The sequence below is a fragment of the Zeus faber genome, assembly GCF_960531495.2.
Source record: "Zeus faber genome assembly, chromosome: 5".
Classification (NCBI taxonomy): domain Eukaryota; kingdom Metazoa; phylum Chordata; class Actinopteri; order Zeiformes; family Zeidae; genus Zeus; species Zeus faber.
This window is the reverse complement of record NC_137192.1, coordinates 15,198,675-15,212,010: the sequence shown is the minus strand read 5'-3', so window position 1 is coordinate 15,212,010 and position 13,336 is coordinate 15,198,675. Positions and strand designations below refer to the sequence as shown.

Here is a 13,336-nt window from a genome sequence, read left to right as displayed (position 1 = left end):
CCACCTTCTCAACACACTCTCCTCACTAGTCAGGACATTCCCATCATCATCCTTCATCACCCTAACCTGCTGTACATCCTTCCCAGCTTGGTCTCTTTGTCTTGCCAATCGGTACAAGTCCTTTTCTCCTTCCTTACTGTCCAACCTCTCATACAACTCGTTGTATGCCTTTTTCTTTGCCTTTGCCACTTCTCTCTTCACCTTGCACCGCATCAGCTTGTACTCCTGTCTACTTTCGTCATCTCTCTGACTACCCCATTTCTTCTTTGCCAACCTCTTCTGCTCTATGCTCTCCTGTACTTCCTCATTCCACCACCAAGAGTCCTTGTCTTCCTTCCTCTTTCCGCATGAAACACAGAGTACCTTCTTGGCCGTCTCCCTTACCACTTCTGCAGTTGTTTCCCAGTCATCTGGTAACCGTTCATTCCCACCCATTGCCTGCCTCACCTCTTCCCTAAATTGCATGTAACACCCCTCCCTTTTCAACTTCCACCATTTTATCTCTGGCTGGCTCTTCTTTCACTCTCTTCCTCTTCTTGGCCTCCAGAGTCATTCTACAGACCACCATCCGATGCTTCCCAGCAACACACTCCCCTACCACCACTTTGCAGTCACTAATCTCTTTCAGATTGCACCTCCTGCATAAGATGTAGTCCACCTGTGTGCACCTTCCTCCACTCTTGAATGTCACCCTGTGTTCCTCCCTCTTCTTGGAATACGTATTCACAACAGCCAATTTTGGCAAATCCACCATCATCTGTCCTTCCACAATTCCTCTCCTTGACTCCATACCTATCCGTCCCCTTCTCGTCACCTATGTCTCTGATCCCTTCGCCACCATGCCCACTGAGATCTGCTCCAACAACCACTTTCTCTCCCTTGGGGAGTCTCCGGACACGCCTTCCCCCTCTTCTCTCTTCTTCGGCCGACAGTAGCACAAATTCCGCAGGCACCCTGTCGGCTAATGGCACCAGTGGCGGTCGTTGTTAACCTGGGCCTCGACCGATCCGGCATGGAAATCAGATTTGTCGGCCGCATGTTTGATTTGGCATGGTTTTTATGCCAAACGCAGACGCAGACGCAACCCTCCCTATTCATCCGGGCTTGGGGCCGGCACTGATGATACACTGGATTGTGCACCCCCAGTGGCTAGATTGGGGTATTGCTGGTCTATGAACAATACTTTAAAAATAAATCATCAGCTTGAATACATTTGTACTAGCGCTAGGGTATTGCTGGTCCATCATTTATGAATGATATCAGAATTTATATTTTTATGAATAATATCGGAATTGATATTGCCGACGCTTGGAGGCAGCACGGTGGCATTTCCGACAGGCCTTGAATGCAGCGTGCAACTTGGGGATAACGAACGCTGTGGCGCGTCCCTTCCAGTGTTAAATGACGCTCTTACAAACCAGTGACGTTGGTGCATATTCCCGGGGGTAAGGAGGCTCCCAAACTGTGCGACTTCTTTTCGTGAACGGACAGTTACATGGCTAGATTATTTGGAAGAGAGAATTGGTAAGTAAATAATAATAATTACCGGCAGGACTCTCCGTTTTTTCGCCACCATTTACACTTTTAATTGTGCAAGACTTAAGTCATTTATTAAGTGTGTAATAACAGATTCAGGTGTCCAAATCTGAGAATTGTATTGCTTTTCTGTTGTGTTAAATCACCAACAATTATATATTTGGTTTTTTTTTCCCCCCTCTCGATCAGATAAAACAAGCAGGTTGTAAAAGTCACCTTAAGAAGAAGAATCTTTAGTTGTCACGCAACACGCCACACTACAACGCATGCATACACACACACACACACACACACACATGCACATGCTTTTGGATGGTGGCCGGTCAAATGAGGCCTGGTGACGAGTGTCCATCGCTGGTCAGACGATGATGTGTGCATGTTTTTTTTTGGGGGGGGGGTCCTTACTGACGTTGGGTGGAGGAAACCCCATGTGAGCACGGGGAGAACATGCAAACTCCACACAGAAAGGCTCCTATTTGGGAGATAACCCGCCGCGCTCCGGGCGGGAATCGAATCGAACCCAAACCTTGGACAGTTTGCAGAACAAGAGAAGACTTATCAAACATCCCCGGGGACATCAACCAGGCCGGACGGTACATAAACACACACACACACACACACACACACACACACACTCACACACACGCCTAGTTTGTCATCTCCGGGCGCGACGCGAGTGGATTTCTATCGAGACGATGACGTCACAAAGCGGCCACCGCGTCTTGAGTTTCTGGAACGATGGCGCGTCGGCCCCGTATGCGGCTCGATTTGGATGCAACTTGCACCACGGGATGTGGCGTCCCGCTTCTCTAACGTGACCTCAGTCGGGTCAGTACCGTCGGCGTTCGCCCTGTTCCGGGACACTTTTAGCCCAAAACGTTCTCAAAGTTTGGGGATGAGAGGAGAATGAAAACCCTAGCAATAATAATAGGCATACATCGATACACACGTTGACAAACTATCAAATACATGCAATGTGATAAGATACAAATAAAAAAAAGAAAGACATTTATCTTCCAAGTTCTTATCCTCCGGGTTTTGTTTTTTTTTTTAAAGGATTGCTTTCAATCAACCGCTTTTGTTTAGTCTTAGTCAGATTTGGGACGGTGGGGGTCTGGTTTCGATCCAACGTTGAGTCATTTCTACATTGATACTATAAACAGCAGAGCGACGCCGCGCAGTTGTGTAACGCGGAGGGAGTGTCGGTGATCCAACGCGGCGGGACCCGCCACGCGACGGGCGCGGTGGACGTGGCAGCGTCCCAAATCCAATTTGGGGACGTTAAAAGGCGGAACTGTGCCCGGATGACGTCATCGCCGCGTCATCGGCCGCGTCACGTGACACGCCGAGACGAACCCGCGACCTGTGGCGTTCAAGTTCCAAGTTCAAGAGATTATTTGTCACATACATATACATACAGTCATACATATATGCAAGTTCACGAGATTGTTTGTCACATACATATACATACAGTCATACATATATGCAAGGTCACGAGATTGTTTGTCACATACATATACATACAGTCATACATATATGCAAGTTCACGAGATTGTTTGTCACATACATATACATACAGTCATACATATATGCAAGTTCACGAGATTGTTTGTCACATACATATATACATGAAGGCTTTCCTTTTGGACTTTGGGGCAGCAAAACGAATGGCGTGTATTTTTTTTTTTTTTTTTTTAATGTATTTTCTTGCTGATGATTGAGCTTGCAGGCAGCTGGCCACACCCCTTCCTCCTTCCAGTCAAATAAACCACAGGTGAGTTCCACTCCCACGGCTGGGTTTATAAACAGTGCGTGACCACAGAGCAGAGCATTGTCTCGCAACAGCATCATGGTATGGATACTGCTCCTGTTGCTAACCGGCCTTTTAATAGGACTTGTTTTCCTAAAAAAGGGACGCTCGAGGTAACTCTTTATTTTATTTTTTTCAACTGCATTGACTTGTACATCAAATTTGTTGTTGTTTTGCCACATTATTATGCCTTTTTTTTGTCTGTTTTTAGCTTTTTATTTCTATGTTTTTGTTCTTCCGTGTGTGCCTCATGTAAAGCACTTTGAATTGCCCTTTTGTATGAACTTATGTGTATGAACTTGCACACATGTACTCAGGGAGTGTACTTGTTCCCAGGGTCCTATGTTCCCCTGTTCAATATTCTGTTAAAACAGATTAACCCTCCTATTGTGTTCGCATCAAACGTGACACGTTTCAAGTTAAAATATTACATTTGATTAGATTCAACTTATTATCATTGCACAGAGTACAAGTACTGAGGCAATGAAATGCAACTCACCATCCTAGTAACTGACATATCTAGGAGCAGTGGGCTGCCATATAGTGGCGCCTGGGGAGCAGTTAGGGGGTTAAGTGTCTTTCAGGAGTGTCTCGTCCTCCTTACCAGGAGGGAAACAGCTTTCCTACTTGGCAAAGATTACAACACTCCACTCGATTGACGCTGTGCCTTATGCTTAGTGGCATACAACCCCATGAAAATATTTATTAGTGAATAGTATACATGAATATACAGTAATATATGGGTTTCCAAACTGGGGTCCGCAGACCCCATGGAGTCCTCAAAGGGATGAAAGGCTTAAGTTTAATGTTAAACCCAACAGTTTGTTATAGGCACATGAAGTGTGTACTTCTAGAAATCCCTGTCCTAACACAAGTACTCTGCCAGAAACGAAAAGTGAGTTTAACTCTCCAAAATGTGTGTCTTTCTCAAAAACGTCTTGTTTCTGATTGTCATTTATGATGTATGACGTGACAGGAAGAAAAATGAGCCGCCTCTCGACAAGGGCTTCCTGCCATGGTTGGGGCATGCCCTTGAGTTTGGAAAAGATGCTGCAAAGTTTTTAACAAGGATGAAAGACAAACATGGGGACATCTTCACGGTAAGTTCTCACAATGAATGTACTTTGTTAAAAAAAAAATGGACATAATGCGTCACTGTCTTCCACCAAGCCTTTCCCTTGTATGCGCCTAAAGCAGACATAGCAGGAACACAGAGAGCACCTCTATGAACTGGATGCTCCAACTGTTGATGCTGTTAAACCAAAAGGAACAAGTTGAACAAGTTATCTGGAGTGCAGTGAAGGAGAGCGCTGTTGAATCCTGCATATCAAACTGAAAGCAGAAAGTTCCCATAACTAACTAAAGGTGCATTCCGCTCAGGTCCTTGTTGCGGGTCATTATGTCACCATGCTGCTGGACCCCAACACGTACGACGCCGTGCTGTACGACACCGTCTCCTTTGACTTCTCCTTCTACAGAAACATCCTGATGAAGAGGGTTTTCGGTTTGGTGCTCCCTGGCAATATACATACAAAAGAAAGGGAACAGATGGAACAGTGAGTGGTTTATGCGTCATCTCAACAAAGACCTCATGTTTCGCAAATTTGAAAAGGAACGACTGCTGGGTGTAGCCAGCTGCCATCAATATAAAGTGTTTTTGTTCTCATTCATCCAGCTATTTTCAAGGTTGCAGTTTGGCAAAACTCAGCAGCTCCATGAGCGCTCACCTGCAGACCCTGTTCCTGGCTGACCAGAAGGGCTGCAGCTCAGAGTGGAGGCAGGAGGGGCTCTTCGACCTCTGCTACAGTCTGCTGTTCAGGTAATAAGCCTCTATGTAACTTTGTGTTATTATTATTATTATTATTATTATTATTATTATTATTATAACTATTATTAGGGGTCCAGCCCGCAGGCCCACGGACATGGTTCAAGTTCAAGTTCAAGTTATCCTCCTAAATGAAACTAAACGGTTGAGGTCTTGTTAGAACCGGGACGTCTCACACATCTCGTCATTCAAGTTTGATCCATATCAATCTACATTTGGAGCAGGAATTAGTGAAAAAAACAATGACATTTTACCAGAAGTAGCAGAACGGTCGTGTATCGACGATACATCAAGGTTCTAAAACTTCCGGTCGGGTGGCGGAGCGAGATGAGTTTGTTGAGTAGGATGCTCTGTTACATCATCATCCAATTTTTTATATATGTGCAGGCTGTGGCTCTCGACGCCCATTCGCATTGTGCAAGGTGCATGATGTAGACTCCCTAACTCTGTAGTAGTTAAAAACTGAGTGTGTGTAGGTGTCTGAGGTGTGTGTATCTTACCTGCTTGACGTCAGCGCGTCATTACGTCACTCCGTCACTCCGTCATTGTTGCCCCACACGGCATCAAACGCTCACGTTTCCGTCAAAACATCATCATTGCCCAACGCGGCACCAAACGGTCCCCTGTCCGTCACTGAGAGCGCAGCTCTATATCCACAGACAACACGGTGAGTTATAACAATGAGAAGTTCTGGTTTACAGGCAAACATGGACGGGAGGGCTGGGCTGTGTAGACGGCACAGTGGTTGCTCCGTGAGACGAGCAACCAGGGGACGACAGTCCGGCTGATGCGGCAGTTCAATCGTGCTGTGTTTCAGAGAATCTGGAAAACTGTGATACTCTCTAAGCTGGACCCCATATATTGCTGCCTGCTGCTAATTTTTTATTTATTATTATTATTATTATTATTATTATTATTATTATTATTATTATTATTATTATTATTATTATTATTATATTGTTGCTATTGTATTATTATATCTATTTTTTTTTTCACTGTTTAGGTCTGGATATCTGACAGTGTTTGAGAGAAGCACCAATGCCGCCACAGTCTACCAACAGTTTCGCAAGTTTGACGACCTTCTTCCAGGCCTGGCTCGCAGCACGCTGAATAGAGGTAGACCGTCCCGTTGTACACAGCGAGCGCTCACTCTTAAGCCCTGGGACTTGGAATGGGGTTTGGCTTCCTCGCTCTTCCCACTCTACTGTGAAATGTTCTAACATAATGTAAATAATAGGGTTTCTCTCTTTTCTCGTAGGGCAAAGGAGTGCGGCCACCTCATACCAGGAGAATCTGAGGGAGCTGCTTTTTCCAGCGCCTGGCGGCACTTTGGTTGGTTCCTCATCCAGCTCGTGGCAGCAGCGCTACCAGAACTATCTCCAGGAGGAGGGAGTCAACGCGGACACCCAGAGACGAGCCTTACTGCTGCAGCTCTGGGTCACCCAGGTGAGAGCTGGAAATTTTTTCCATCTTGTCTACCTCGCCCCTCCCTCTCGCTCACTTTCCCTCTCATACACACACATATACACACATATACACACATATACACACACACACACACACACACACACACACACACACACACACACACACACACACACACACACACACACACACACACACACACACACACACACACACACACACACACACACACACACACACACACACACACACGAGCGTGCGCACAGGTAACATTCCACTGCAAAGGGCCTGCTTCCTCATACACATTGAGACACACACACACACACACACACACACACACAAGTGTGCGCACAGGTAACATTCCACTGCAAAGGGCCTGCTTCCTCATACAAATTGAGACACACACACACACACACATACACACACACACGTACAAGTAACATTCCAACAAGCAGTGAAAAAACAAACTCTACAAAGGGCCTGCTTGCTCCTTTTAATAATATCCTCCACAATCTGCTGTTAACATTGGAAATGACTTGGACAGAGTTTGTTCACGCTCATTTACATAGGAGAACCTGTTTCACCTCATGACTGACTCATCTTTGGAAACGATTATGCCTAGACAATGGAATGTAAATTTGAAATCATGTGACTCGGTTTCCATGACACCTGGTTTTACTTAATGTAACATTTCCTCATCTGAATGAAATTAGCTGGAATGTTTCACTGAGGTGAACCATATTACATGTGACATATGGGGCAGGCTTTGAATAACCCATTTCATTTACAGCTAAATTTGCTTAAATTCCAATGTAAAATTGAACAGTTGAGTTGTTATATCATTCTCCCAACATGTGCTTGCCCACTATTCAGATTGGCACATTTCTAAACAATGTCGGCCAAAACTGTCCCGTCTCATAGCTCCTACGGACAATCAGCACATCACTTTTCTTCCCAGAGTTTAATGTTCAGACAGTATTGGGGGAAAAAGCGTTGAGACTAGATTTAAGCCGCTTGTGCGATGTGCCGCCAGCAGGGGGAGACGGCATGCTGTGCAATTGTCATGTTATTACAGAAACTCATACATTGGTATTCATGTTATTCAGGCTTTGTTATTCAGCAATTTAGCTTTCACGCTCAGATATCCTGTATCCAGGGATTTGATGGAGGTAAACCCAACCTTACCCACTTTTATAATTGTATAATAGGTTTTACATACATTTCTAATCATGAGCAGACCAGGGCATTTGCATGGGGTATTCTTTAGAGTTGAACCCGTTTGGATTTACACACCATCTAATGTTACCCAACCAACCACCCATTGCCTCATTTCCTCCCTGGGTTGACTGAGTTCAGTATAGTTTCTTTGGAAAGAGAGAGGAACCCTTGCTCACTTTTGTTCCACCGACCCTGGGATCATTCCAGCCCTTCTGCCGCCCGGGTTTGAAAAGGGACGGCGAGTCTTCCCCATTATTGTTTGATACTTAACTGTGTCAGCTGGGTTGTTTGAACACACATTCTCAGTCGGGGCTGGAAACTGGAGCAGCACTTGAGAGAATAGCGGGATTAGATGTGAAGCCGGTGAGAGGAAAGAGCCACTGTGGAATGCTTTATCTGTAGTACAGTAAATGTCAACATTAGTTACAGTGTATGCAGTCACATCAAAATCGTGGCTTTAAAACCGCAGCCCCGACATTTTCGACAAAGCTGTTTCTCGTGTACCGTAAGTCAATTACTATGCACAGTACACAGTCATTTTTTTAAGTCATTATTTGTGTGCTTCTGAAACGTGTACTCGACTTTGACCACACCCCTACTACTACTGGTAGCGGTGATATTAGTAGTAGTAGACATAGTAGTAGTCACAATAGAAGAAGTTATAGTAGTGGTAGTTATATAGTAGTCATAGCTAAAGAAGTCATTGTTGTAGTAGTCATAGTATCAGTAGTCATTAAAGTTGTAGTAGTTGTCATAGTTGTAGTAGTAGTCATACTGTAGTAGTAGCAGTAGTCATAGTAGTAGTCTTTGCAGTTGTAGCTGTCATTGTTGTAGTAGTCATTGTTGTAGTAGTCATAGTAGTAGTAGTAGTCATCGTTGTAGTAGGCATAGTAGAAGTAGTAGTTGTAGTAGTAGTAGTCATATTAGTAGTAGTCATAGTTGTAGTGGTTATGGTTTTAATAGTCACCATTGTAGTAGGCATAGTAGTAGTAGTCGTAGTAGTAGTTATATTAGTAGCAGTCATAGTAGTATTAGTCATCCTTGTAGTTGTAGTAGTCGTACTAGTAGTAGTTATATTAGTAGTAGTCATAGTTGTAGTGGTTATCATTGTAGTAGGCATAGTAGTAGTAGTCATAGTAGTAGTAGTAGTAGTAGTTGTAGTGGTCATAGTTGTAGTAGCCATAGTTGTAGTAGTCATCGTAGTAGGAGGATTCTACATTGCAGCCAGCAATAAGCAAGTTGGGTGGGACATGGTCTCCCTTTTTGGTATTTGTTTTAAAAGAGAATTTGGCTCGTGGCACCTCCCTAGTAGATGTAGTAGTATTAGTAGTGAGTAGTATGAATAATAGTAGGAGCAGAAGTAATAATATTTTAATACTAATAATAGATATAGCTGCAGGCAGCAATACACAGGGTCCAGTTTAGTCGTGTTAGGTATGTATTACAGTTTTGGAGTTTCCGGAATGCCGGGATCAGACTGCACAAATTCAGCCCGATTTTGACCCGATTTTGAGTATTTCATCAGTATGAGTATTTCTCATGCTCATGTGTTCGACCATTCACCGCGCACTTAGGTCACTGAATGTTCCTCTTGTGTCGTTTCGTTCAAATGCCACCTCAAGAACGGTGTTTTTAATAATTAGGATCGTTCTGGATCATGAAGTGCGGACACAAAAGAAAGGGACGGTTCCTAGAACCTCCTGCGGTAAGAAGACGCCTTCTGCGACCGATTATAGTTTTCGGGGGTTTTGTAAAGAGCTTCCTTGAAACGCAGCATCGGCTCAAGTTGTCTTGTCTATGTGTAGCAAGTGGTCGCGAATGAGTTCCGAGAGACGAAGCTCGGACTTCTATAACTTCGGAAGATGGTGTCACGTTCTTCTTCTACTTCCGGTGCAATTACGACAGTTTCTCACAAATTGCTCTTTTTCAATAACGCCGAGAAGATTAAAAAAAAAAATAATAATCCCAACAATGGAAATGGCCAGGGCGGATCCCTTAATAATTGAAACTACATAAACTACATCTGTTTTGTATACAATATTAACAGTAACATATTTTCAATATGCGATAAAAATATTAAAGAATAAAGGGCAGGGTGGCACCTTCAATCACTTCAGCGTACTTGCCCCGTCTGTCAGACGAACTGACCTGAACACTCCGGTGCTGAGAGGAACGTCTCCCTCGACTTTCGGCAATTACCGTCTGACAGGCGCCGTGTCAGAGGGCGCTCAGATTCTAGGAGCTGGTCACGGTTCCAGTGGCGCTCAGACAGCAACACAAAGACACACATTCGATGGAAGGAAGGGCAGATCATCAGCAATGTTGAAAGCGGATCACAGTAACGGTGAATTGAAACACACACATGCGCCATACCAGAGGCCACTGTTTATCCAACCTGGACATTGATTTTTGTAAGGTTTCGGCACAGGGGCCCTGAACCTCAAAACAACAATGTCTTTAGTCTACTATCAGAGGTGGGAAAATGGCAAGTAGTTTGCTAATTGTAAGTCAGAGATCATGACTTTTTTCCTGTTCTAAATGAGCCACCACAATAATACAGTGTAATCGTGTTACTGGTTGTAACTAATCAGATTATTACCGTGAGTCAGAGCTGGCTCTTTGAAATTAGTCTCAAAATCAATTGACTGAATAATATTATCTTGCCCCGTCTACACGACAATGAGTCATGGAAGCATAATATTGTAAGACCCAGATCACATCATCAATATTAAGAAAGGACATTTAATGATGAAATTAAAAGCAATATTGCAATGATAGCAAACTCAATATTGCAAAGAATTTTTTTTTTTTTTTTTTTTAGTTTTAAGACACCAATCCACTGAGTTAATTTCGTTATATATGTAAATGTGATGATGCCAAAAAATATCCCTGTTCTGATGAAGATAACGCAAAGGATAATGATGATGTATTGTAACTTGGGGTGTCTTTAGATCAGTGTTTCCCAACCCCCTCCTCAAGTACCAAGTACTAAGTACCCCCGCTCTGCAAGTTGTACCTCCAACTCTACTTGTGCATGCTCGGGCTTCTTGAGGTTGTGTGGTTTTGATATAAATGTATTTATGTGTTTGTTTATTTTCCTCCTTTTCTTGTTGTGTGAAGATAAAAAACAATAAGGAATTAATTATTAATTAATTCAAAATTATTTGATTTAATGAATTTATTATTGTGCAACTCTGCTCTGAATGTTTTAACCCAGGTCTGATGTATGCACACTTTGTTCATACGGAGGACTCAAGTTGTTCCTTTTTTCTTCTCCTTTTAGGGCAACGCTGGAGCCGCAGCCTTCTGGCTCCTCGGCTTCCTGCTCACTCACCCCGAGGCCATGGAGGCCGTGGAGGCCGAGATCAGGAGTCTGGCTCTGCGGCACGACTCCCTGCAGCGTCTTCCTCTGGATAAACTGGAGACATGCAGCACACCTGTGTTTGGTGAGGACGAGCTGCAGGCAGCCTCTTCAATTTTTTATCTGAACGCCAAGACTTGCAGGCTTAGCGCTAAAAAAAGAAGGGGAAAAAAATGAGCTAAAAACAGAGTCTATATCAAATTGTGGGAAATAAAAAAAACAAAACACAAGTGAAGCCTTCCACATGAGAAGATTTCACGTTTTAATTAATCAGACAAACAAGAGAAGCCTTTTACGCAGTCAAAATGTAGAAATGCGTTCTTACCTTCCTCTTATCTCTCTGAATCACAGTTATAGTCGTTATGGCTTTGCTGATTTGATTAAAACTGGCATCCCTCTGACATCACCCACCTCCTCCTTTGCAGACAGTGTTCTGAGCGAAACCCTGCGACTGTCTGCGGCGGCCATCATTACCAGACAAGTGGTCCGGGACAGAACTCTGCGCATGGCCAGTGGTCAGGAGTATCACTTGAGACAAGGGGAAAGAATATGTCTGTTTCCGTTTCTCAGTCCTCAAATGGACCCACAAGTGCACCGGGACCCACAGGTAGAGTGTGCAAGGAAGGCCACGACATAAGTGCTTGCATGAGCATATGGTTTGGAAAATTGGAGATACTTCTGTTTGAGATTCTTACGGTACTTTAAATCAAAAAAATTTAAAAAGTAGGTTTATATACTAAGGTCGACTTTTCTCTGATTATAGGCAGACCCCTGAAACTATTTTCTTTCTTTTTTCTCTTTTGTTGGCAGCAGTGCTTAGCCATCACTCCGTCTTACTTTTGACGCCTTATTATGCACTAAGATAGATTATAAAGTCCTACTGAGCGGGGCACTAGTTAAACGCCAGCACGATTAGGTGGTTCCATTTAAGTGGATGACATAAAAGATCCTAGGGGATAAGCTGATAATAGCCTGTAACTCCGAACAACATGAACAGGCATGAGTGCAAGACAGGGAACATAACGACCCAAGATCAACCCATGACATATTCATTATCTTCATGTGCCTTCAAGGGTTAGGGGCTTTGTAATTACATTCAATTCATGTGTTTTATTGGCGGTTGTACAAAGAGGCAGGTACAATAAATGCAGTGTTAAAAATGATGATGCGGCGGTCTGATTTGTGTACTTTAAATCCCATTTACAGAATTTCATATACAACCGCTTCCTCAATGATGATATGACCCAGAAGAAGACGTTCTACAAGTGCGGGGAAAGGCTGAAGTACTACAACATGCCGTGGGGCGCGGGGAAAACAAGCTGTGTTGGGAAACAATTTGCAAGCAGTACCATCAAAATGTACGTATGGCAATCTGTTTATTCTATTATTATTTGTTTTCTAAATATGTAACCATACAAGTTACAGAGACACTCCTGCGTGCTCATAATGGGCAAATCCCAGCATTCAAAAAAAAAAAATGTCTTTGATTGAAGAAATTTAGATCTCCTTCAAATCTGAGAGCCTATAAATACTGGTATAGACACTGAATAATATTACAATTCCCATCCAGCTTTCAGTCTCCACATTATTGTATGTCTCGAGAGGAATGTATTCCAACCCAATAAAATATAAATGTCACCCTCACCCCCCCAGGTTTGTGTTGCTGGTGCTGACCCAGCTGGATCTGGAGCTGTGTGAGCCGCACGCCCGGCTTCCACCAGCGAACCCAAGTCGCTACGGCTTGGGGATGATGCAACCACAAGGAGACCTGCAGATCCGATACAGACCGAAACACAAACGACACTGAGATCTGTGGTTCGCTGTCGTATTCAGAATTGATCCTATAACGTGTGTGCGTGTGTGCGTGTGTGCGTGTGCGTGTGTGTGTGGTCAGGCAGATACATCTCTGCTAACATAAACAGACTGAGATCGTCGTTAACGAAAAATGTATTTTTGCAAAATAGGGGAAGAAAAAATAATACAGCATACACTTCCACGCAGCATGGCCGAGGGTGCTTTTTATAGGAGGAAAAAAAAAAAAAAGCCGAACACGGCTTTGTGGCACAAGTTTCACATTGAACAACCTAGGAGGTTGTTAGGACATTATGTTTGGGAAATTCCTAGGAACAGCGTGGACACTTGCACGTAAGCCCAGAATATC

At 43.7% G+C, this 13,336-nt stretch overlaps 1 protein-coding gene across 1 annotated transcript; it reads left to right on the top strand.

The window, feature by feature from the left end:
• Positions 1–2,231: 2,231 nt before the first annotated feature.
• On the top strand, positions 2,232–13,213 carry ptgis (prostaglandin I2 (prostacyclin) synthase; the record flags this gene model as incomplete). The annotated part of the gene is made up of 10 exons (XM_080000996.1): positions 2,232–2,290; positions 4,323–4,446; positions 4,727–4,850; positions 5,033–5,165; positions 6,175–6,287; positions 6,430–6,617; positions 11,098–11,260; positions 11,601–11,782; positions 12,382–12,533; positions 12,829–13,213. The coding sequence occupies 10 exons, from the start codon at positions 2,232–2,234 to the stop codon at positions 12,980–12,982; spliced, it is 1,392 nt and encodes a 463-aa protein (XP_079857122.1). The 3' UTR covers positions 12,983–13,213.
• Positions 13,214–13,336: the final 123 nt, after the last annotated feature.